Below are 23,367 nucleotides of genomic sequence, written 5' to 3' on the forward strand. Positions count from 1 at the left end.
TGCCATAAACAGTTTATTTTGCGACACCACGAAACAAACAATAGCGTAAAATGAAACGATAGACGTTTTTATATCGTCATCTGATACATATCGTTATATCGATAGTGAAGCTGGAGGATGAATGATAACTTTTTTCCACTCAAAAGTTAATGTGAGGGTTAGCGACAAATGCAATCGCATGGCAGGATGCTGTAAATGGACCAAACTTCAGTCAGGAGAACAGCTAAAATAATCCATTCACAACACGAGGTTAGTCATTAATATACTGCAAAAACATGTGAACAGAGCAGCTGCGAGAGAATTCAACATTAATGAATCAATGGTACGGAAGTGGAGGAAGCAAGAAAAATGAGCTGAGTAAAGCTTGACTTATCTGGTTGTTTTGTTTCGCTTAACGGGCCTTATGATCTGAAAAATATGGTATTCAAGTTAGCTGAGCAGAGTTTCAAACCTTACCTTATTCATGTTTCCTGCTTGCTGTGCACTCATCGTGTTGTGCGCACCCATCTGTGGCCCTCCTTGTGTGAGTGCATCTCCCACCACACTGCTTCCAGCTCCAGCACCCACTTGTGTCCCCTGCATGGGCTGGCCCTGGTACTGCATGCCAAGACCAGGTCTCCCTCGCCCTGCTGGTCCCATAGCCCCATTAATCACTTGTCCTGTCTGGCTCATGCCACCATGAACCTGGCCCATAGGCTGGCTGAAGCCCATGCCTGCACTTCCATTGCCTTGTCCTGGACCTCCCTTCTGGCCCTGGGGAGACTGGTGATTGGGGGATCCCTGCCCTAGTGTATTTTTACCATGCACACCACCTAGCTGGTTTCCCACCATGCTTCCTTGTGGCAGGCCACCTCCTAAATTGTTTGAGCTTCCCGGTCGCAAGAGCTCAGACAGCTGCTTGTGCTTCGCAGCAGCATCAGGAACCACTGAGTTAAGACCAGGACCAGCACCTGGGCCACCATTAGAGGACATTCCCATTACCAAGTCTCCATTGGGTATGAGCTCATCAGGAAGGTCATTTTCCAGGTCAAACAGTGAGACAAGATCTAAAGAAGAGAGAAAGGAAAACAAGAATTAGTCAATAAGCTACCAGTTAGTTATTAGCTGACTGTACAGGGCACGCAAAACCGCTAGCCCGACGTTCCGGGGCTAGCGTTTTTTCCAGTCGGGCTACTAAAATCTATCTCAGCCCTGCCCGTCGGGCTATCATAGGAAGGAAAAATGTGTCAGTGCTTTTGCAAATTTAGCTGGGTAATTATGTCATTAGCATCAATGATCCTCTTTCAATATGTGATGTATTGAAATCACGTTTGAATTTTCGCTTGTTTTTTGCTTTCACTTTCATTTTGCAATCGCACAAACTGTGTATAAAGAGCGGTGGTGAAATTAATGCTGACACTTATTCCATCAACAGCCATCTGTGAGAGAGGATATTCTTGCATGAACTGAGTGAAGACAACACATCGTACCTCTCTACACCCTGAAACACTAAATGACTGCATGCAACTCTCCATTAATGGGGAAACAGTTGAATCTTTTTGCCCTGACAAGTCTATTCATTTCTGGATGTTTTCTTGAAAGGTTCAAGACACCTGGATCATAAAACCCCGACAAGAACAAAGAGCAGTGAAATGGAGGGCAATGCACAGGAAGAGAAAGCCGATGAAGGAGATGCTATGCCCTCAACGTCGAGTGGCATTTTCTCATCCGTGACTTCAGTGGAAGTTTCAGATTCAGAATCTGACACAGACTGATTCAAGTTCTACACCAGGGGTGGGCAACTCCAGGCCTCGAGGGCCGGTGTCCCTGCAGGTTTTAGATGTGTCCTTGAACCAACACAGCTGATTTAAATGGCTAAATTAGCTCCTCAACATGTCCTGAAGTTCTCCAGAGGCCTGGTAATGAACTAATCATGTGATTCAGGTGTGTTGACCCAAGGTGAGATCTAAAACCTGTAGGACACCGGCCCTCGAGGCCTGGGATTGCCCACCCCTGTTCCACACAGTTCTTACAAGTTCACAGAAACTTTTAAAACCAGATATTTGAGTTGATGATTGCCATTTTTATACAGTTGTTGTAATTTGTGTTTTAACAATTTTTTTTTGATTGATGTTTTGTTTCCTTCACAATATTATACAATAAAAATTATCTCTTTTTTTATTCGGGCTACTTAAATTTATTTTGGGCTACCAAAAACCGAAGAGTGCCTGCCCGAAGGGCTACCAGTGATTTTGAAATTTTGCAAGCCCTGCTGTATAGAAGCTCTGTTCTTTTACATTAGAAATATCGTCCATTATCGCCCAAGGTTTTATTGGAAATCAGCAATTTCTTTCCCCCAATCAAGTCTGTCCCGTATTCAGCAAGTGAAAATAAAATAAACAATAAAAGGTGAATCAAATGGACCATTACGGCAAGGCTGGGATGGTCAATTTGGTAAAGTAAATCCGTTGGGCATCTTTCTTTGCCTTTAGACAACAATTCTGATGGCAAAAGAGCCAAACGGGACAGGCAAAAAAAAAACAAAAAAAAGGAAATCAGCAATGTTTCGTTTATTTATTTATATATTCATTCATTCAGAAAACAATGGGGGGAAAGTACATAGTGGTTTAGAGTGAATCAATGTCTTCATGGAAGTTACTGAACAATAAAAGGTACTTTTAGCTGCTCTCTTAATCAGAAGGGGCTACCAGAGTGGGTGGCTCAACATATTTTCATTTGGCAGATTTTTCCACCGAATGCCTTTTGTGACACAACCCTCAAGAGATTGATGTCTCCCTCCTGGGAGTGATCAGGGGATCTTTTGCTTGTTAGAAGCACGTGAAAATCACTAGACTATGGAGCCATAAAAATACAAAACAATAACCTAATCATTTTTCCTTTTTAAGCATATGTAGAGTCCTTTGAGGGGGTTTTCACAACTTCAACTTATGCGTGTGTTTTTTAGGAATTTTAGACCAATCTCCAGAGGTGCATTTGAACAGATGTTCATGTTGGATGAGAAGGCCTAGCTCCTAGTCTCTGCTCTAATTCATCCCAAAGGTGATCCATGAGGAATCAGTACAGGCCAGTAAAGTTCTTCCACACCAAACATGTTCAATCAAGTCTTTTTGGACCTTGCATCATGTGCTGCTGAGGAGTCATGCTGGAACAGAAATGGGTCATCCCCAAAATGTTCCCACAAAGGTGGGAGCATAAAATTGTCAAAAATGTCTTTGAGGCGATAAGAGTTCCTTTTACTGGAAACTAAAGCCCCATTTCCATTATTACATAGTCGGATCATCTGCAGCATGCTTTACTCACAGCATCTGCCGCTCAGCATTGTACTGGTGATGTAAGGTTTGGATGGCCATTCTTCCAAATATGAAGTTTGGAGGTCTGTAGAAACTGACTCTGCAGAAATCTGGCAACCTGTGCACACTATGCACCTCAGCATCCAGTAACCCCGCTCTCTGATTTTATGTGACTACCACTTTGTGGCTGAGTTGCCGTCATTCCCAATCGCTTCCACTTTGTTATAATACCACTAACAGCTGACTGTGGAATATCTAGTAGTGAGAAAACTTCATCACTGAACTGTTGCACAGGTGGTATCCCATCATGGTACCACACTGGAATTCACTGAGAAATCCATTCTTCCACATATGTTTGTAGATGTAGTCTACATGTCGAGGTGCTTGACTTTAAAACTGTGGCCATGGAAGTGATTGGAACACCTGAATTCCATGATTTGTATAGGTGAGTGAATACTTTAGACAATTAGCGGGCATTTCTGAAATTTCACACCGACTAACCTTCAGTTTAGAAACAATCAGGCTGAACAGAGAAAATAATTAAACTGCAGATGAACTCTTGCATGTCTGCAATGTTTACATTCACACACAGCAAACTTAAAAGTAAAATAATAAAGTAACACAGCCCCAGCTGTGACCTTACAGTAACACTGAGTACAAAAAAATAAAAAAAAAAATCATACAGAGGGGAGCTTTTGCTCTGAAACTCAGAGCACTCGTGGTGCAAAGAATGAGTAAACATGAATACTCAACACACAGATAACATTAATGAAGGTTATAGTCCAAATCGCATTTATGCCAAGGTCCTTAACGTAGGGGCGTGAGCGTGGCTGTGAACGCCAGCCAATAAACATTTTACTAGCACCACAACCACACCCGCACGCACGCCTGGCTCAATGTCTAGGGCCACTAGGTAATTACGACTGGAGTATAATCAAACCTGTTCCTCAATGATATGTGGCAGATACTACAAAAAGCTTAAATATTCTAGTCACAAACATTAAATAAAATACCGGAGGTAAGCTTAAGGTTAGAGGAATAAGACTTGGTGGACCAAGAAAACTATGTGAACTAGGTGTAGGCAAAGAGCAAGCACCCAGGCCTCGCTTAAGACCTTCAATATGATGACCATATCCAAAAAATAAAAAGTACGGTCTGAAGCAGACTACTACTACTACATGCCAAGTAGTGGGAAATGGTAGTAACCACTATTCAGAGAATCCCACCATCCCACACTATTCTCTCTGGAGACGACAGACTACGATCGGCTATAATTCACCCAAAAGGTTTTCAGCAGTCACATTAAAATCTTTAATTTCTCTTCATCTGGTAGCAGACAGTTGTAAAGTGCTTCAGTTTCTCCTAACAACAAAGGAAGAAAAAAAAAATCTGAGCAATTACAGCAGTACTAAAGCAACATTAGATTTATAAGAAACCTGGATAAACGTGTATGGAGAAAATCAAAGTAATTAAGTGTAATTAAGTAATTAATTTGCACTGCAAACCAGATGAAAGCACAAGGACACAAGCTCCCCTATAACCATTAGAAAGGCTTTACGTATGGCAAGTGTTTGAAAAACATCCTAATTAAATGAATATAATTTGGCCGCAGACAGGTGGGATAGGCGGTTAAGAAAATGGATGGATGGATGGACTTGTATGCCTCTTAAAACATGTACTGCAGCCACAGGTTGTGTAACAGAGAGCCAACGCTAAAAGCAAAGTATTTCATGCTGCCGAAAACAAACCAATGAAGAGACCATGAGTGAAATGGAGACAAAATCAACTGTTAATTATCCTTTAACAGGTTTCCCTACTATAAACTTGTGAACTTTACTTCCTCTAGAAAGATCTTGTTCCCCAAAGGCTCCATTTTCATCCCACTGTAAAGCAAAAGGGGTGTTTTTGCATGACAGCAGGGGAATTATTTTTTTTAATCATTTCGTCTTTTCACAAATTCTGTATTCATAATAACTGGCTGTGACAATTGAATTATGGCTACCGTAGTTAGGAGCCTCGCGGAGTAATACGTGCCGTGCTTCAACATAATACAGTGGGGCAAAAAAGTATTTAGTCAGCCACCGATTGTGCAAGTTCCCCCACTTAAAATGATGACAGAGGTCAGTAATTTGCACCAGAGGTACACTTCAACTGTGAGAGACAGAATGTGAAAAAAAAAAATCCATGAATCCACATGGTAGGATTTGTAAAGAATTTATTCGTAAATTAGGGTGGAAAATAAGTATTTGGTCACCTCAAACAAGGAAAATCTCTGGCTCTCACAGACCTGTAACGTCTTCTGTAAGAAGCTTTTCTGTCCCCCACTCGTTACCTGTATGAATGGCACCTGTTTTGAACCCATCATCTGTATAAAAGACACCTGTCCACAGCCTCAAACAGTCAGACTCCAAACTCCGCCATGGCCAAGACCAAAGAGCTTTCGAAGGACACCAGGAAAAGTATTGTAGACCTGCACCAGACTGGGAAGAGTGAATCTACAATAGGCAAGCAGCTTGGTGTGAAAAAAATCAACTGTGGGAGCAATCATCAGAAAATGGAAGACATACAAGACCACTGATAATCTCCCTCGATCTGGGGCTCCATGCAAGATCTCATCTCGTGGGGTCAAAATGATCATGAGAACGGTGAGCAAAGATCCCAGAACCACACGGGGGGACCTGGTGAATGACCTGCAGAGAGCTGGGACCAAAGTAACAAAGGTCACCATCAGTAACACACTACAACGGCAGGGAATCAAATCCCGCAGTGCCAGACGTGTTCCGCTGCTGAAGCCAGTGCATGTCCAGGCCCGTCTGAAGTTTGCCAGAGAGCACATGGATGATACAGCAGAGGATTGGGAGAATGTCATGTGGTCAGATGAAACCAAAGTAGAACTTTTTGGTATAAACTCAACTCGTCGTGTTTGGAGGAAGAAGAATACCGAGTTGCATCCCAAGAACACCATACCTACTGTGAAGCATGGGGGTGGAAACATCATGCTATGGGGCTGTTTTTCTGCCAAGGGGACAGGACGACTGATCCGTGTTAAGGACAGAATGAATGGGGCCATGTATCGTGAGATTTTGAGCCAAAACCTCCTTCCATCAGTGAGAACTTTGAAGATGAAACGAGGCTGGGTCTTCCAACATGACAATGATCCAAAACACACCGCCCGGGCAACAAAGGAGTGGCTCCGTAAGAAGCATTTGAAAGTCCTGGAGTGGCTTAGCCAGTCTCCAGACCTCAACCCCATAGAAAATCTGAGGCGGGAGTTGAAAGTCCGTGTTGCTCGGCGACAGCCCCAAAACATCACTGCTCTCGAGAAGATCTGCATGGAGGAATGGGCCAAAATACCAGCTACTGTGTGTGCAAACCTGGTAAAAACTAGGGGTGCAACGATACACAAAATTCACGGTTCGGTTCGATACTTTGGTGTCACGGTTCGATATTTTTTCGATACAAAAAAATGTTCATGCCTTTTTAATTTGTCATTTATTAAAATTATAAATATATATTTTAACTCAAAAGTACAGTTTTTAAATTTAACCCTAACCCTTGTGCGCGTTTTTTATTTTGACAGCGAATGCGCACCTGCGGACCACTTATGTGCACCCCTGGTTATTTAGCTCGTCATATTGCAGCCACAGAAATTCTTTTGTCCATGAAACCATAAAGCTGCACTTTCTTTTTGCCTTATAGTCTCATTTGTCATAACTTCTCCGTTTTGTGGTAAGCTTTTCTTTGGCTGTCACTTCTTCACCCCGACCTGTCTTATTTGGCTCAGCAGAGCTGAAATATAAATCCTGCTACTTTTACACACGGACTCACATAAGCTCAGCGATTCTCTGCGCAATCAACCTCTCACATGTTTAAGCTGCGGGAGATTTCACTTGTCATGTTTGCATAGTAAGCTAACGATTAATAAGACGATGTCAGAGGAATTGGTGCACAAATTATCATCACTCACAGATCAGTGCTGTCATTGCAAAGTGAAAGCAAAAAAACAAGCGCAAATTCAAACGCGATTTCAATATGTCACATATTGACAGTGGCTCACCGATGCCAATGACATAATTGCCCAGCTACATTTCTGAAAGAATGCAAAAGCATTGACATATATTTTTCCTACAATAGCCCGACGGGCAGGGCAGAGAGATTTTTGTAGCCCGACTGGAAAGATCGCTAGCTCTGGGACGTCGGGCTAGCGATTTTGCAAGCCCTGTATCTGATTGAGGAATCACTCATCTTTGGAAAAGAGAGTTTATTACAGAGAAATGTCTCTTTCCAAAATAAAAGCTATACTATCCGCTTCTTCTGGGCTATATTCTCAGCAGCATAAGGAGAATCACGTGCTAACAGCTGTCTAAATGACTCGGCTAAAGTTAGTAGCATGCTTGTTGTTTTTGTCTTTGCACTAGGATGATGTCGGCGTAAATGTGCAGTCATATTCGTTGTGTTCCCACTAGTGCTTTCAGGTTAATCTCGTTGAAATGACCTTAACGCCACAACACGGCAAATCTCCGTTAACGAGCTACCGCCGATCACCCCGTGCATGGGGCTAGACGGCCAACACGTTAACGAGCTAACTGCGCTAACACACTAATTCACACCAATGTAATTAAGCATTCCATGGCACATCCAACATACTGTTTTACTTTAGTCCATGACTCGCTTACCTTCAGGGTCATACGTCACATGAAAACCAAAATAATTCCAAACGCCAGATCTGAATGAGGGTGGGGGAGGTCCATCTTGCAAGGAGAGCTTAACTTCTGTCTTGCTAGCTTGCCCTGCGCTCTTCCTCCTGACTATGCTGTCTGTGTTGAGCGCTCAGTGGATCTGCGCTCGACAGTGCAGCCTAGGCGGAGTAGTCGAACGCAGATTCACTGAGCGCTCAACACAGACAGCATCGTCAGAAGGAAAGTTGATAAAATAAATTACAAATGTTGTATTGTTCGATACATATGCGTACCGATCCGAAAGCACTGTATCGAACGGTTCAATATCGATACGAATATCGTTGCACCCCTAGTAAAGACCTATAGTAAACGTTTGACCTCTGTTATTGCCAACAAAGGTTATGTTACAAAGTATTGAGTTGTATTTTTGTTATTGACCAAATACTTATTTTCCACCCTAATTTACAAATAAATTCTTTACAAATCCTACCATGTGGATTCATGGATTTTTTTTTCACATTCTGTCTCTCACAGTTGAAGTGTACCTCTGGTGCAAATTACTGACCTCTGTCATCATTTTAGGTGGGGGAACTTGCACAATCGGTGGCTGACTAAATACTTTTTTGCCCCACTGTATTACCATATTGTGTGTGTGTGTGTGTGTATAACCTCTTTTTAAGTTTTGTGGATATTATACATGGTTATGCTCAGGATATGTCGGCCAAATTCCACTGGAAATGCCTTTTGGTTAAACGGTCAGCAAGGAATTAGCATTTTCACTGTTAAATTTTTATTTAGCTTTAATGCACATAAAAAACAGCTGTTTGTTTAAGTGAAAATACATTGATGGTTTTTTTTGCAGTAATAAAGTTGTGGAGTTGTAAAGTATTTTTTCTCTCACGTCAATTATATCGTCAGTTATATCGTTATCGCAAATTTTCAAATATATATCGTGATAAATATTTTTGGTCATACTGCCCTGCCCTACTGGCAGCTTCATTTTATGAAAAAGAGAAAATAGCCAAAAACTGTTTTAATTGCAAACTTAACAAATTTGACTTATACCAATGTGTTGGGTCATATAAACAGCAGCTGCATCCAGCTAAGATGGTTCCAGCATCTGTTGTAGAAATTGAGCTGGATCTGAAGCGTCCCCTCTCATCAAAAAAGGAATATAGCACAATAGAAATGCTTATTAGAAATCAGGACATACAGACAGTGTCATTAGTTCTTGCGAAGAGATTACAATTTCTGGAAAACAGGTAATCACAGGCAAGCTCGCGTTAGATGGCTCAAAGCTGTGTGGGCATTTGTCCCCCTTTCATTTAAGTGCAATAATTTCCAAAATAAGTAAAGTCACAAGATTGTTGTTTTAATTGCAGAGGGGGTGAAGTAAAGACTGTAAAATGTGTTCAGCTGTTATCTACACAATCACTCCAAGCCAACATGGTTATGTGCCTAACGCATGTAAGGCCGAAACAAGGAAAGACGACTTTTCTGAAAAAAATGAAAATGTGAGACAGTAAAAAGACATCAGCACGAAAAGAACGCCACGCTGCAAAAAGCAGTCAAACAACAACATGATAATGTGGATATGGGGCGTCTTTCTAACGCTGGATAAACAGCAGAGCTATATCAGCTATAGATATTTCTCCCAAAGACAAGAACTAACAGACTTAAAAACTCCTTTGTCCCACACGCTATCAAACTGTTTAACTCCTCTCTGGAGGGGAGAGGGAGGGGAAACAGGAGGACAAAGGAGGGGGGAACAACTAAGCTGTAGTGCCTCTTCACCTCACTGTGAAATACCTTTTGTGCAACACTTTTGTAAATAGTCAATGGTGCAAATAGACCTCAATACTTGAAATGTGCAATTCACTTGTATTTTTATTTTTTATTCCTATTTATTCTTTTTATCCCCTTCGTATATTTTATTTATATTGTCTCTGTATTTATATATATGTGTGTGTGTGTGTGTGTGTGTGTGTGTGTGTGTGTGTGTGTGTGTGTGTGTGTGTGTGTGTATAAAATATTCTGTAACTCTGTAACTTCTGTCGGTGCTGTGCTTTTTTTTGGAAATCGAATTTCCCAGAGGAACCCACCCGAGGGATTAATAAAGTTCTATCTAATCTAATCTAATCTAATCTAGATATGCAGGCAACATGTGAGTGAATTAGAACCCAAGTTCGCCAACAAGTTAACAAGTTTCTTGCGGTAACTTAAACTGTAGCAGCAATCACTGCGTGCCTTTTCAGCCAATGTTCTGTGGCAGGAACCGACCTGCGTTTGTGCTTTGTTCTTTGTCCATACACCATCAATTAGCATGGCATTTGTTCAAACACTCTGATGAGAGGCCTCAATTTTGTTGGACTTGTTGTAAATTAAAGTTGCGTTGTGAAACTGCACATGTGGAGTGGAAGTATAAACTGCAGGAGGTTCTAGATTTATTTTTATTCAGTTACCAAACTTTTTATCTGGCATTTATCAATTTTCTCTATTATCAGATAATTCGCTAAATGCAGTTTTTATGACTTAGTGACCATTGATATGAAAAGCTGCTTTTCCTATAGTTCCTCCTTTAAGGTAGGTAACCTCCTGAAAGGGAGGAAACTTTGGAGTGCACCAAGTTTGACGACAAATGTATCGTGTATGCTGCGGCACTGGCAACCACAACATGCGAATACTGCCTTAATAAAAAAGCTACTAAAAGATAACACAAGGTGTCACCACAGCGGGTAGCGTTGGATGCCTTTTGCAAAGGGATCCGTCTCTCCTCGCAGAATTGAATGACGGATGTTAGGGAATTGTGTAAACCACTACACTATGAAGCCACTACAGCTCTTTAAAAATAAATACAAACATAAAATAAAATAAAAAAATGACATAAACCAACAATGAAATCAAGACTTTATAAATGAGGAAAATGGAGCAATTTTGCCTTCTTCACACACATTGACTAAAAAATAAAACAAAATAAAATAAAATGAAAATTTTAGCCAAAGCCCATTGTTCAGTTCAGCTTGCTGCCTTGGACATCCCACATATAGCCTTTGTCTACTAGTTCCTACTTGGCTCAAAGCGAGGAGGTTGGACAAAACTCAAACCGGTATTGGTTGTTTTCCATTACAATCATTTACCACCTAATGTCCATGGGGTCATTATAGCAACACAGCCGAAAGTCCCGTGACGTTATCTGTATGTGACACAAACGCCACAATATCTCCCCCTACCACCACTTCCCCTGCCAGTGGCGGACTCCCTCAGACATCGGTGCGTTGGTGGTTCTTTGTGTCCGGGGGTGGGCGTCCAGGTACACACCGGCTCACTCCTTGGCGGCCGCTTATCGGGGCCTGGAGCCTGGGGCTTGCTCGGGCCACTTCGGAGGTGGGGTGCCCCCGGCCTCTCGGCCTGGGGCTCGGTCACTCAGGCACGGCTGGCTGCCGGCGGACCTCACGGGCGCGTCACTGCAACTCCCCCTGGCTTCTGCTCCGCGGCTGCTGAGTGAGCCCTCATCTGGGACTCTCCTCAGCTCTTACTGGGATAGTGGCGCGGCTGCCCCTCTGTTGGTCTTCCTTGGTCTCTTGTGTTCTGGGGGCCTCTGGATGTCTGGAGTTTTGATCTCCTCCATACCTGCTTCATGCCCTGGAGGACGGGGCTGTGGCCCCCCCACACCCTCTAGCAGATCATTACATGAAGGAACCTTTTAAAAAAACAAAAAACAAACGCGTCCATGCTCACAGGTGTACACACGGGTGATCACACCCACAAACTACACCCTTTTTGGCTCCTACCTCAAAGCACACTGTGTTCTGTTGATCTTATGTGCTGCACAATAATGTTTAATATTTAATATTTACTGTCATATTCCCATATATCATTGTGATGTTGTTTATTCTATTACTCTTGTTCTCTTCTGCTTGTTTTCTTTTTTCTTTCTCAGCAGGTGACCCAGGTGATTGATATATGCATTTTTTTTTCCTTTTTTTTATTTTTCTGCTCATTCTGTTGGTTTTTGGTTTTTGCCCTTCTCCCCCGTCCCTCTTCTCAGCTGTTTCTCTTTCCCTCTTTCTTTCTCCCCTTCTTTCCCCCAGTCAAGTCTGTCCCATATTCAGTAAGTGAAAATAAAATAAACAATAAAAGGTGAATCAAATGGACCATTATGGCAAGGCTGGGATGGTCAATTTGGTAAAGTAAATCCATTGGGCATCTTTCTTTGCCTTTAGACAACAATTCTGATGGCAAAAGAGCCAAACGGGACAGGCACAAAAGAACAAAAACAAACAAACAAACAAACGCCACAATAAAGCAGAATGTTGAAGTAATGGTGTACCTGCTGCTCGGCTTTTTGTCAGTATTTTTTGTGCTCGTTTCCGGGTTTTTAAAAATGGCGGTTTTGATTTCCGTGAAGGAGACACTCTCAAGACTCATCAAATGGCACCTCTGCCAATCCGTGGTATGCAGTCTGTTGACATAAAATTTTCAGATCACTTGGAACTCCAGCTGAGTAGGCACTACAAAAGTATCTGGTACCATCACCTAATGGAAAATCCTAAAAAATAATTCAAGCTGTGCCAAGTCAACCCAAGTAGTTACTAGTGGACAAGGGCCCTTCTCCATTAGAGTCTACTCAGTATCTAAGTTCACGAAAGTTAAAACTGCCAATTTTGAAACCCGGCAACGAGGGAAATATGTACCAAGAAGGAAAAAAAAACCAAAAAAAAAACCCACCACAGACCGAGCTGCAGGTATATTCTTGCCTCAACGTCCACCTTTTTTGTAGCGTTCATGTCGCATATTAATTATGGCGCAGTACGCTCGAACACTTTGCAATGACGACAACCACGCATGTGGTTAGGTAGTACTAGATCATAATGGAAAACCGGCCGATCCGAGTCAATCTGAGTAGGTACTAACGGAAAAGGGGCTTTAGAGTGTGAGCAATGCAAAGGGAAGACCTTAACAGGGGTGTATGGGAAAAATTATTTACTGCACACACTCAAAAAACTGGCCAAAGAACATACAATGGGTTCATTCGGCTGCTTATTCTTGCCATTTCCTTTGTAACATTGTTATCATAAAACCCATGGCACACAACACCTAGAGGCTTATTCTTATTATTTCTAAATAACTGCCCCAAGGTGTTACCAACATGGCTGCAGAGTGACAGAACTTGTTTCTAAAAGATTTCTATTTGAACATACGCCAAAGTTTTTTGTATAAAAATTATAGGTACATAGTGAGAGCACGATACTTACTAACATCTTGTATGACCTCTGACAAAACACTGTTTGTGTGTTGTTAATGTATTCTGTACCAATTATTTTTATTATGTTAATTATACATTTAAATCTTGTTTAAAAGACCAATATGACAATCTGCTCCCTTTTAATTAGGTATGATGATCAAAGAAAACCTCTGAACTGATGAAACAAAGAAATATAGGAAACGTACTGTTGTATGTGAAGAGAAAACGTGCGAGTGGGCTGTTTTCCACTCATTTGAGTGGCACTGCAACTGTAAAAATTTTAATATGGTGTTTTATAAGAACTATGATGATTTCAAGATGTTCAAAATTAGCTGCCCACGAAACATGTAAAGCTGGGGCTGCAATCATTTGCGGCCGTGTGTTTATAAAAACCGCAACCATTTAGAGAAATGGACAAGAAAATTTCTGGGCAAAACGATCTAAGATCACAAAATATAAATTTTTTTATTAATTTTGGGGCAAGGAACTGAATGAATTAAACTGCTGAAAATACTTTCTCAGAGGATTTTAGCGATCCAGTGCCACACCTGCTTCTCATCTCCACCAATTACGCCACACGAGACATCAGCCAGCACATCCAGAGGTTGGTGAAAAGCACATTTTAGCACTCTTGAACACTACCAATACACCCAGGAGTTGGTAGTCTCCTAGACACCGAGGCCAGAAAGAGGAAGAGAGAAACCCGTTAGGTGAGCGGTAGGATTGAAGATGGCTGCTACTGCCTGTGGTGCTGACACGCCCACTCAGTCATACAAATGAAAACAAGCGACACTGGCCTGAAGCCACAGGCACATACTGACAAGAGAGTAGTGCACCATGGGGGAAAAAACAAAAACAAAAACAAAAAAGTCACACATTAGCAGTATTTGATGTTTTTGTTAATTTGTGCCTGTGAACATCAGCTCTGTACACAGTTGGCTTGATGTGGCATAGGGTGATGTCGTTCCTATCGGCCCAACTACTAATAATAGTTACCAAGGTGACTCAGTCGGCAATATAATGTGTAAATAACAGTCAGGATGATTTGGACAAACACGCTGAAGCCCCACAATATTTAAATGATCAGTCAGTAATTAGCGTTGAAATTTGAATGGACTGCATTCACACAATTTACTTTGGAATTAATATGAATTCCGTTTATTTGACGAGCAACAGAACAATCGTTTTTTTACAGTTGGTCTTTATCCCTCGAGCATGCCACAATTTAAACTAGAGGAGGTCTCCGAGAGAAAATGAGTGTTGCACCACGAGTGACACGCTCCTCTATTGATTTACTAGTGGACGATCGCCTTGCTCTTAATTTAAAAGTTGTGTGCCTGCTACACCGCTAACCCTCATGTTTCCCTTTAAACCAGGGAAATATGAGGGTTAGCTGTTTAGCACTGCTGCAGTGGTCCTCCTGGTCAGGGGGAGGGGTGTCCACCCTAAGCAGAACCCAAAGAGTGTGGAAATATGCTTGATGCGCTCCTGCAACAAACCCCCGGTGGCTGCTGAGCAAAATCTTTATGCTGAATCCAACCAGCAGAACAGAAATATCCGAAAGATGCAGCTCATTATTGCCCTGTTTATTTTTAACATATAGCCCCACTTAAACATGCAAAGGGACACCTCTTGAAACATAACATTTAATAATTCTTTAAAGAAAACATGGGTGCGCAACCATCTACCTGCATCTCTACTGCTCCTGTGGAAAACACTAAACATCCTACAATGGCTTATTAAAAACATACATTTTGTGTGAACATCAACTAAAACAGATAGTTTCCAACTGCAGTGGAGGAGGAAGAAGCCCCAGGTAGGGCTGCTTTATTGCCCAGCGAATGTTTCGGTCACCTTTCTGGGTGGGTGACCTACATGGGTTTAAACCTTATTGAGCATTCCCAAAAAAAAATTGCATTTCAAACTTAAAGAGATTCTCTACTTAAGTGCTTCCCACAGGGAGATTTAGAAACATCTGAAGGTTCCCGCTACCCTTCTGGGTAGGCGACCTGGAGATTAGTTTTTACATTAACCCCGACTGTGTTTTATCACTCCCCTTAAGCTACACCTAATTTCTGCTCAGTGTATTTTTTGGTGGTTTTCTTTTTGCTTATCTCCACAACATGCTGTGTTCTTTCCCCTTCACATCTTTGGTAGCACCTTAGTGCCATGCATTTTAATATATGAGCAGCTCATTTCACCATTCTAAGTTTGACAGCTCAACATATTCCTGAAAATTGATGCTTCAGCTTAATAAGCCACCTGAAGATTAAGATTCTTAGCATTACCTAGGAATCTTATTAGGAATCGATTAACTAATGCAAACCCAGCAATGAAATGCAAGTCTTCACTGAAATAAGACCCTACATGCTTTTTTGATGCTTACAACGAGTAAACCCTTAACGTCATCAAGGCTTAAATTGGTAGACAACTACACTGTATACAGATGGAAAGTATATACAGAGTACTTCTGCAGCAGTAGCTTTTCAGCAAAGTGAAAATAGTGCATATTACTTTTCCACAGCTCTGATTCAAAAGTGTATTTTTCAATACAACTGGACTATTTGAGGTGTACCTTAAAGAGACATAATAAGAAAGGATGTCCTCAAGTTTAAAAAGTCCCCATGTAATTGCGAAGCAATCCTTGCATTGTTACTATAGTCATGCGTTCGTTTCTTATTTTAATGGGACAAAAATAAAAAAGTAAGCTCATCATATCAAACAAGCCAATAGACTGTTATGTTTTCTTTTCCTAACCACAAACACAAATCACAGGGTGACATAACCTGTAAGGAGGAGGCATGCCGTGTAAAGGAAAGAAAAAAAAGTCCTTCCGTCTTATTCGAAAGTCCTTTCTCGAGTAGGATCAGCAAAGTTGCTCTTCAGGTTTCACCGCTTAACAGGCAGACCATTGGGCTACCCTCTAAACGCCTCAGACTTCCCCATGATAGCTTTTTACAACAGGAAAGGATATGCAAATATGCTTCCCTGAAGAAGAAAAAAAACAGCAGAAAAGTTTGCTGTCCAGTTCGTGTTCTAAACTAACTTAAAGCAAAAAACCTATTTCAGCATGTGAGGAAGACCTGATCTTTCACTGGCAGTCCGACTATCACTCAGTCAAACAGCAGGTTTATCAACAGCTTGTGCTGTCACGAATCTGCACGGCTCCAGTGTTAAGGAGCACGACACAAAGTGCGATTCAACTCCAGACACCGAAGCAGCATTTTCATCAGTGCTGCCAGAGCCCTGTAGTTTTCCTTATCTTAAGATATATTATGATGATAAAACACAATTGAGGCATTTAACATTTATCCCAACAAAGGTTGAAAAGTTGGGAGCAAATTCTGCCTGTTGAGCAGCTGAAAACCTCGTGTGATGGAAATGCATTGAGCTTGAGCCCCTTTTACGCCATTTGTCTTTTACAGCCATTATTTTGTGATCTATAGATTAAAGCAAACTATTCCTATAACATCACCATGTGCTGTTTTCCTGTGAAAAGTTGCAGTCCGCTCAAGTGACCGCTTTCCTGTACATAGATGATGCGTTCACTTCTGTTGAGGGGCACAAACTGTGCACAGTGTAGCTTGAAAACTGTGATTACCACTATTACTACTACTACACCTTCGTCACAACAGGTACACTAAAAACAATGCCCTGTCCTTACCTGGGCCATCTGATCCTGAGGGAGGTGAATTGATCTTGGGTCGCTTTGCAGTGGGGGGTCCCACATCCATAAGATTGTCAGCCATCCTCGTCGGCAAATATTACAAGCGCTTAAAGACACCGACGAATAAAAGTAGAAATCAGTCCAAATCTTCGCCCCCCGGTTTGCAGTCGCTGGTCACTTGTATTGTTAGGCGCCAAGGAGCAATTTAACAGTTTTTTCCTCCTTTTCTTTGACTGGCAGACTGGCGAAACGCCGCCTGGAGAAAAAGGATTTCAAAAGATAGGCAACAGCGCCACGCTTCGCCACCTAAGATCACCCCATGATAATCCAACACCCAACACCCACATAATTATCCTCAATAATCACGTCCAAAAATTATTTCAGTCCGAGAAAAATAAATAAAAATCAATCATAAAATATGGCACGAAGCATAAGCGAATCCCTTTCTCCGCAGATCGCCGATTTCACGTCCGCACAGAATCATTTTTTTCGCAGTCGAAACGAGCAGCCATAAATTCCGTTTTTGGCTTAAATAAAAAGATCAAAATTCGAAAAATATTTTCTATGAGACGGATTATTTTTCTGGTCGCTGTCTCCCGATAAATAAAGCGTCTCGGGACGGCGATACGGCGAGAAGCGGCGCTCTCTAAAAGGGAAATCAAATATACAGAGGGCTTTCGAGACGACAAAACCCCACTTAGCCCTCACATATTTGCATTATTTCTAATCGGAAGAGCTCACGCTTCGATTTTCTGCACGAAAAAAGCCGTTTGAGTCCGCTCCGTGTGGCTCCGATCGGTTTTTTAATTTAATGCTCCCCCCGAAATCCAGACTATGAGCCGCGTCAAGATGGCGGCTGTTGATTCCTCCGATACAAAAAAGTTTTTTTTTTCTTCCCAGCTAGACTGTGGGGGGAGGGGGGAGGCGCGCTGACGCCCTGACGTAAACCTGTGTCCCCACCGTGCGTCATGTGGACGTACGAGAAGTTGCCTCTAGGGGTGGATTACACAGAAAAAACGAGCTACCTGTTTCAAACTTTTCAAACACCCAACAGTCGCTACCTGAAATGGAACTTTTTTTTGTATTTCGCAGGCTAAAACGCGAGTCAATGCTATACACTGTTATATAGAAACAGATAAAGCAGCCTTTACTTTTAGCGAATACACTATCAAGTACACAAGCTATGATAAACCAGTATGTGACTATTGGTGCTTACAGGAAAGGTTTTAAAAACTTACATATTATCCCATCAAACTTATGTCTACTTACTTATATAAAAATCAAGTGAAGATTCTCTGTGAAGTGTGAAAGTAGATGATTAATTTTTGGGAAGAAGCACCTTTCAGAGTATGAGTGTGTGTATATATATATATATAAACTAACTAGAAAACAGAAAACTACAATGAAGTACTAGCCAAGCACACAGTCGAGCTTATGTCTTTGTTATAAATGTGTATCGATGCACCAATGTTTAAGTTGCATGAAATCTTGTAGCTGCCTGTATTGGTGGATAGCATAATCAGTTAAGAAATATAATTAAAAAGCTGCACTCAGTTAAATGCATTGGACTAGAAAGTACACAGTTTGCTTATGAAATACATTTGAGGGTAAGTGTAAAGTAAAAAACAAACAAACAAAAACTTGTACCATGTACGTCTATTGTTTCAATCTATCACTGGTAGTATACAGGCTATAAATTCATTAGGACAACATTTCCCAGCAACTGACTTTATTTATTATTAAATTTAACTTCACCTGTTAGCGTGCTATATACAAAAACATATCCAAAGAAAGCAACAGTTCATAGAAGTGGACCCATTATGCTTTTCTTCTTTTCTCTCATATATAATTGTTTTATGTTACAATATCAGACACACTAACCAAAAAGTTTTGAATAATGAGGTTGATGTACAAAAGAAAAAAAAATTCACTTTAAGCCCAAAGTTCAGGTTTCAGACACTTTCTACTGCTGACTCAGTAACTGCAGAGTCCCAAACCTCTTCTTGCATTAACATCAGCACAAAAACTGTAAACTGGGAGCTTCATGAAATCAGTTTACATGGCTGAGCAGCTCTTGTAGGTGTAATGTGTCCATATAGCGTAGGGTAAAGGTGATAAAGAACTGTGAATCATCCAAAGTTACTTTACTAGAGTGCAAAAATCGAAATAATGACCCAGAAAAGAGCATAATAGGCCCCCTTTAAAACTTAGAGGGATCGACAGCGGGCTACTTTTCAATACTACCAACCAGAGAGGTCTTGCAACGTCTCCACAGTTTTATTTGGCTAGTTTGGATTAAAAAGGAACTTAAATCTCTACCAACTGAAGCCTCACTGTTCACATTCCTGCTAGGATTGGAGCATCTCTTCCAAAATACACACAATCACAAAGTTTTACAAATGCACACATTTTTTTTTAAACACACATGCAAGTATTATTCCAACATTGTTAAAATTACCCAGTTCTTAAGACAAGTAATATTCTAATACATGCGCTTATATAAATTCTAGAAAATGCTCAGATACTATACAATATAAAGGCATACCGCACATTAAAAAATGAGCGCCTTTACCAGTTAGTATATGATGACTACAAGGTGTGCACAAAATACCTGCAAATTAAGAAGACAACAAAAAGAGAAAATCCAAGAGATGGCAATGACACTCTTTGGCATTAATATTTGTGCCATTCTGCTGATTCAGAATGCCACTCACATCTCATTAAATCACAGCAAATCAAAAGATGCGCTCATGTTTGCGGTGACACAAGGGAAAAAGAAGGCATGTCAAATGTGTGAGTTAACACACCTTTCAGATTTTCACCTGTTCAGAGTAAAAAACAAACAAACAGCTTATTCAACAGGGCTTATCAAAATTATTAAGGAAAATTCCATTTAAAAGGTAGCTCAACACTCAAGAATTATGACCACTATTAAGTGTTTAACCATGAACAGTAATGGTTATTCCCTTTATTACAGTGTAAAAAAACCAAAAAAAATGGAATGGTGCTAAGGGTTGTGTGCTCATAAGCAAACGAAGGTTATTTTCCCTTTTAAACCATTGTTGTTACATTTAAACCAACTGCATAAGTAAATTATTATAACATTATAAAATAAAAGAGAAAAAGGAATTTAAAATCCGCAATAAATCCAAATAATGTCACATATTTGGCATATTTATATTTACTTATACATGTCAAGAAAAGGCACTGCTGAAATCTCATCTTTCAATATTTTATCAAATTAAATGATTCAAGCACAAGCGTCAGTATTTTAAATTTTGATCAATATTAAGTGTCTTGAGAAATGAAAAGCAACAGAACTAACTTTAAAATATGACATGTTTAAATTTAAAAGGCACAGGCTACCCTAACTCCACACTTAGAAAACAATGCGAGCAAACTATTTAACTATTAAGGTGTTGTTAGCTGCAGCAGCTTACATAAATTACTTGATGATGAATTATTTTTATTTGCAACGCTTGTTCTATTACTTGAGTTCAGGTCAAGAAATGGTGCACTGGTGAAACCATTTTTACGTCTGAGCACACAATCCTTTTTTTTTTAAACAGCAGAAGAAAGAAAATGTAACAGCAAGAGAGATGAAAACTGTTCTGACATTATAGATAGAAAAAATTAAAGGGAAAGCGAAAAGCACAGAGACCCTTCTATGAAATACCTTTTGGTGCACTGCCGTTTGCATTTACAATGCCGTTATGTAAAGTTTTCATGTCACTGAAAGTATGAAGCTGTAAAAGTGTCCAGATGTTTGCATCCAGTAATGTCCTTTAGATAACAGAAAGTAGATTAAGACGCCTCAGATAGAAAGTTCAAGTTTTGTGTAACAATTAACACTATTAAACACATTTTTATTGTGACATTCCACTTTGATCATCCATGTCCTAAAACACAATCAACTAACACACAGTGTAATCCATAGCTAACCCAGGCAGTTTTATTCTCTAATCCATCTAAAAAAAAGAAATTAAGACACAATTTAAGACACTCTATAGGTACGCCAGCATCTTGTAGGACCCATTAAAATACTCACTAAACACAGTTAGATAGTTTGAGCTCCTACAAGAGTCTGGATGTGCAGAGGGCACAAACACTAGTAGCAGTTAGCCTATGATGCTGCGAGCATGCTGATTAAATGCAGTTTAGACCATCATGCCTCAGTGCTGAGGCAATGCAAAGATCTTAACTGAGGCCAGAGAAAAAGCTGCCACATCAGCAAACAAGTTTCTATTTGTAAACCTGCAGTTTCAGTCATTTGAGTAACTCATAGGCACCTCCCCTTATTAAAGCCCAAGTGATCTTACTATACAGACACACACTGCATAAGAGCAATACACTCACTCAACAACTCACAGCTCAGCCTCGTCTGCCTTTAGCCTGTACCGATTTGTTCCCGTTGTGCCTTTCCTGATGCGTTTTCTGGTTTTCAAGAACAACATGGACACAGGCTCTGCAGGATTTTAGTGCGGTGCATTTTTTTTTTTACTCGTACATAATTTTGCCCTTCGCTTGTCACATATTGTGATGTTTTACACATTGTTGCTTTTCTTTTTAATAAAAGGCAAAACTATCATAGCAAAACATAGTTTAAAAAGTAAACCTGTAACAAAAGCAAAGCTTTTCTTCCCAAAAAGCTTTCTAATTTACAATTTTCCCTTTATGTTGTTATTCCCTTATTTATAAAGGCTTAGTCTACATAATATTCTACTCTAAAGGCACTTAAAAAGACATATGAAAGAAATAATCAAGATTAAAGGTTTAAAGATAATCAAATAAGTTAATGGCAGATAATGGGATCTGCGACAGGCAAGAGAAGGTCCAGAGTCAGCTGTCACGTTTTCCCTTTTCTTGTGCGTTACTGCCTAAGACCATCTTTGTGGTCCACCCTCCACTCTTGATAACATCAGCCAACTGTGAGCCGTTTTCACACATGTACAGTGGGGCAAAAAAGTATTTAGTCAGCCACCGATTGTGCAAGTTCCCCCACTTAAAACGATGACAGAGGTCAGTAATTTGCACCAGAGGTACACTTCAACTGTGAGAGACAGAATGTGAAAAAAAAATCCATGAATCCACATGGTAGGATTTGTAAAGAATTTATTCGTAAATCAGGGTGGAAAATAAGTATTTGGTCAATAACAAAAATACAACTCAATACTTTGTAACATAACCTTTGTTGGCAATAACAGAGGTCAAACGTTTACTATAGGTCTTTACCAGGTTTGCACACACAGTAGCTGGTATTTTGGCCCATTCCTCCATGCAGATCTTCTCGAGAGCAGTGATGTTTTGGGGCTGTCGCCGAGCAACACGGACTTTCAACTCCCGCCACAGATTTTCTATGGGGTTGAGGTCTGGAGACTGGCTAGGCCACTCCAGGACTTTCAAATGCTTCTTACGGAGCCACTCCTTTGTTGCCCGGGCGGTGTGTTTTGGATCATTGTCATGTTGGAAGACCCAGCCTCGTTTCATCTTCGAAGTTCTCACTGATGGAAGGAGGTTTTGGCTCAAAATCTCACGATACACGGCCCCATTCATTCTGTCCTTAACACGGATCAGTCGTCCTGTCCCCTTGGCAGAAAAACAGCCCCATAGCATGATGTTTCCACCCCCATGCTTCACAGTAGGTATGGTGTTCTTGGGATGCAACTCAGTATTCTTCTTCCTCCAAACACGACGAGTTGAGTTTATACCAAAAAGTTCTACTTTGGTTTCATCTGACCACATGACATTCTCCCAATCCTCTGCTGTATCATCCATGTGCTCTCTGGCAAACTTCAGACGGGCCTGGACATGCACTGGCTTCAGCAGCGGAACACGTCTGGCACTGCGGGATTTGATTCCCTGCCGTTGTAGTGTGTTACTGATGGTGACCTTTGTTACTTTGGTCCCAGCTCTCTGCAGGTCATTCACCAGGTCCCCCCGTGTGGTTCTGGGATCTTTGCTCACCGTTCTCATGATCATTTTGACCCCACGGGATGAGATCTTGCGTGGAGCCCCAGATCGAGGGAGATTATCAGTGGTCTTGTATGTCTTCCATTTTCTGATGATTGCTCCCACAGTTGATTTTTTCACACCAAGCTGCTTGCCTATTGTAGATTCACTCTTCCCAGTCTGGTGCAGGTCTACAATACTTTTCCTGGTGTCCTTCGAGAGCTCTTTGGTCTTGGCCATGGCGGAGTTTGGAGTCTGACTGTTTGAGGCTGTGGACAGGTGTCTTTTATACAGATGATGAGTTCAAACAGGTGCCATTCATACAGGTAATGAGTGGGGGACAGAAAAGCTTCTTACAGAAGACGTTACAGGTCTGTGAGAGCCAGAGATTTTCCTTGTTTGAGGTGACCAAATACTTATTTTCCACCCTAATTTACGAATAAATTCTTTACAAATCCTACCATGTGAATTCCTGGATTTTTTTTTCACATTCTGTCTCTCACAGTTGAAGTGTACCTCTGGTGCAAATTACTGACC

General features: G+C 40.9%; 1 protein-coding gene across 3 annotated transcripts in view; it reads right to left on the reverse strand.

The window, feature by feature from the left end:
* Nucleotides 1-17,738, reverse strand: part of crebbpb (CREB binding lysine acetyltransferase b) — a 45,935-nt gene extending 28,197 nt beyond the window's left edge. For all 3 annotated transcript variants that reach the window (XM_086289257.1, XM_086289256.1, XM_086289255.1), the window contains exons 1-2: nucleotides 16,879-17,738; nucleotides 457-1,046 (exon numbers count right to left, since the gene is read on the reverse strand). In XM_086289257.1, the coding sequence (XP_086145383.1) occupies nucleotides 457-1,046; nucleotides 16,879-16,963 (675 nt within the window). In that variant the 5' untranslated portion in view covers nucleotides 16,964-17,738. The remainder of the gene's footprint in view (nucleotides 1-456; nucleotides 1,047-16,878) is intronic.
* Nucleotides 17,739-23,367: the final 5,629 nt, after the last annotated feature.

The sequence above is a fragment of the Aulonocara sp. 'chitande type north' Nkhata Bay genome, linkage group LG4 (genome assembly GCF_057382095.1).
Source record: "Aulonocara sp. 'chitande type north' Nkhata Bay isolate Kocher_YH1m ecotype deep benthic linkage group LG4, A_spYH_male_GT1.1, whole genome shotgun sequence".
In the NCBI taxonomy this organism is placed as follows: Eukaryota; Metazoa; Chordata; class Actinopteri; order Cichliformes; family Cichlidae; genus Aulonocara; species Aulonocara sp. 'chitande type north' Nkhata Bay.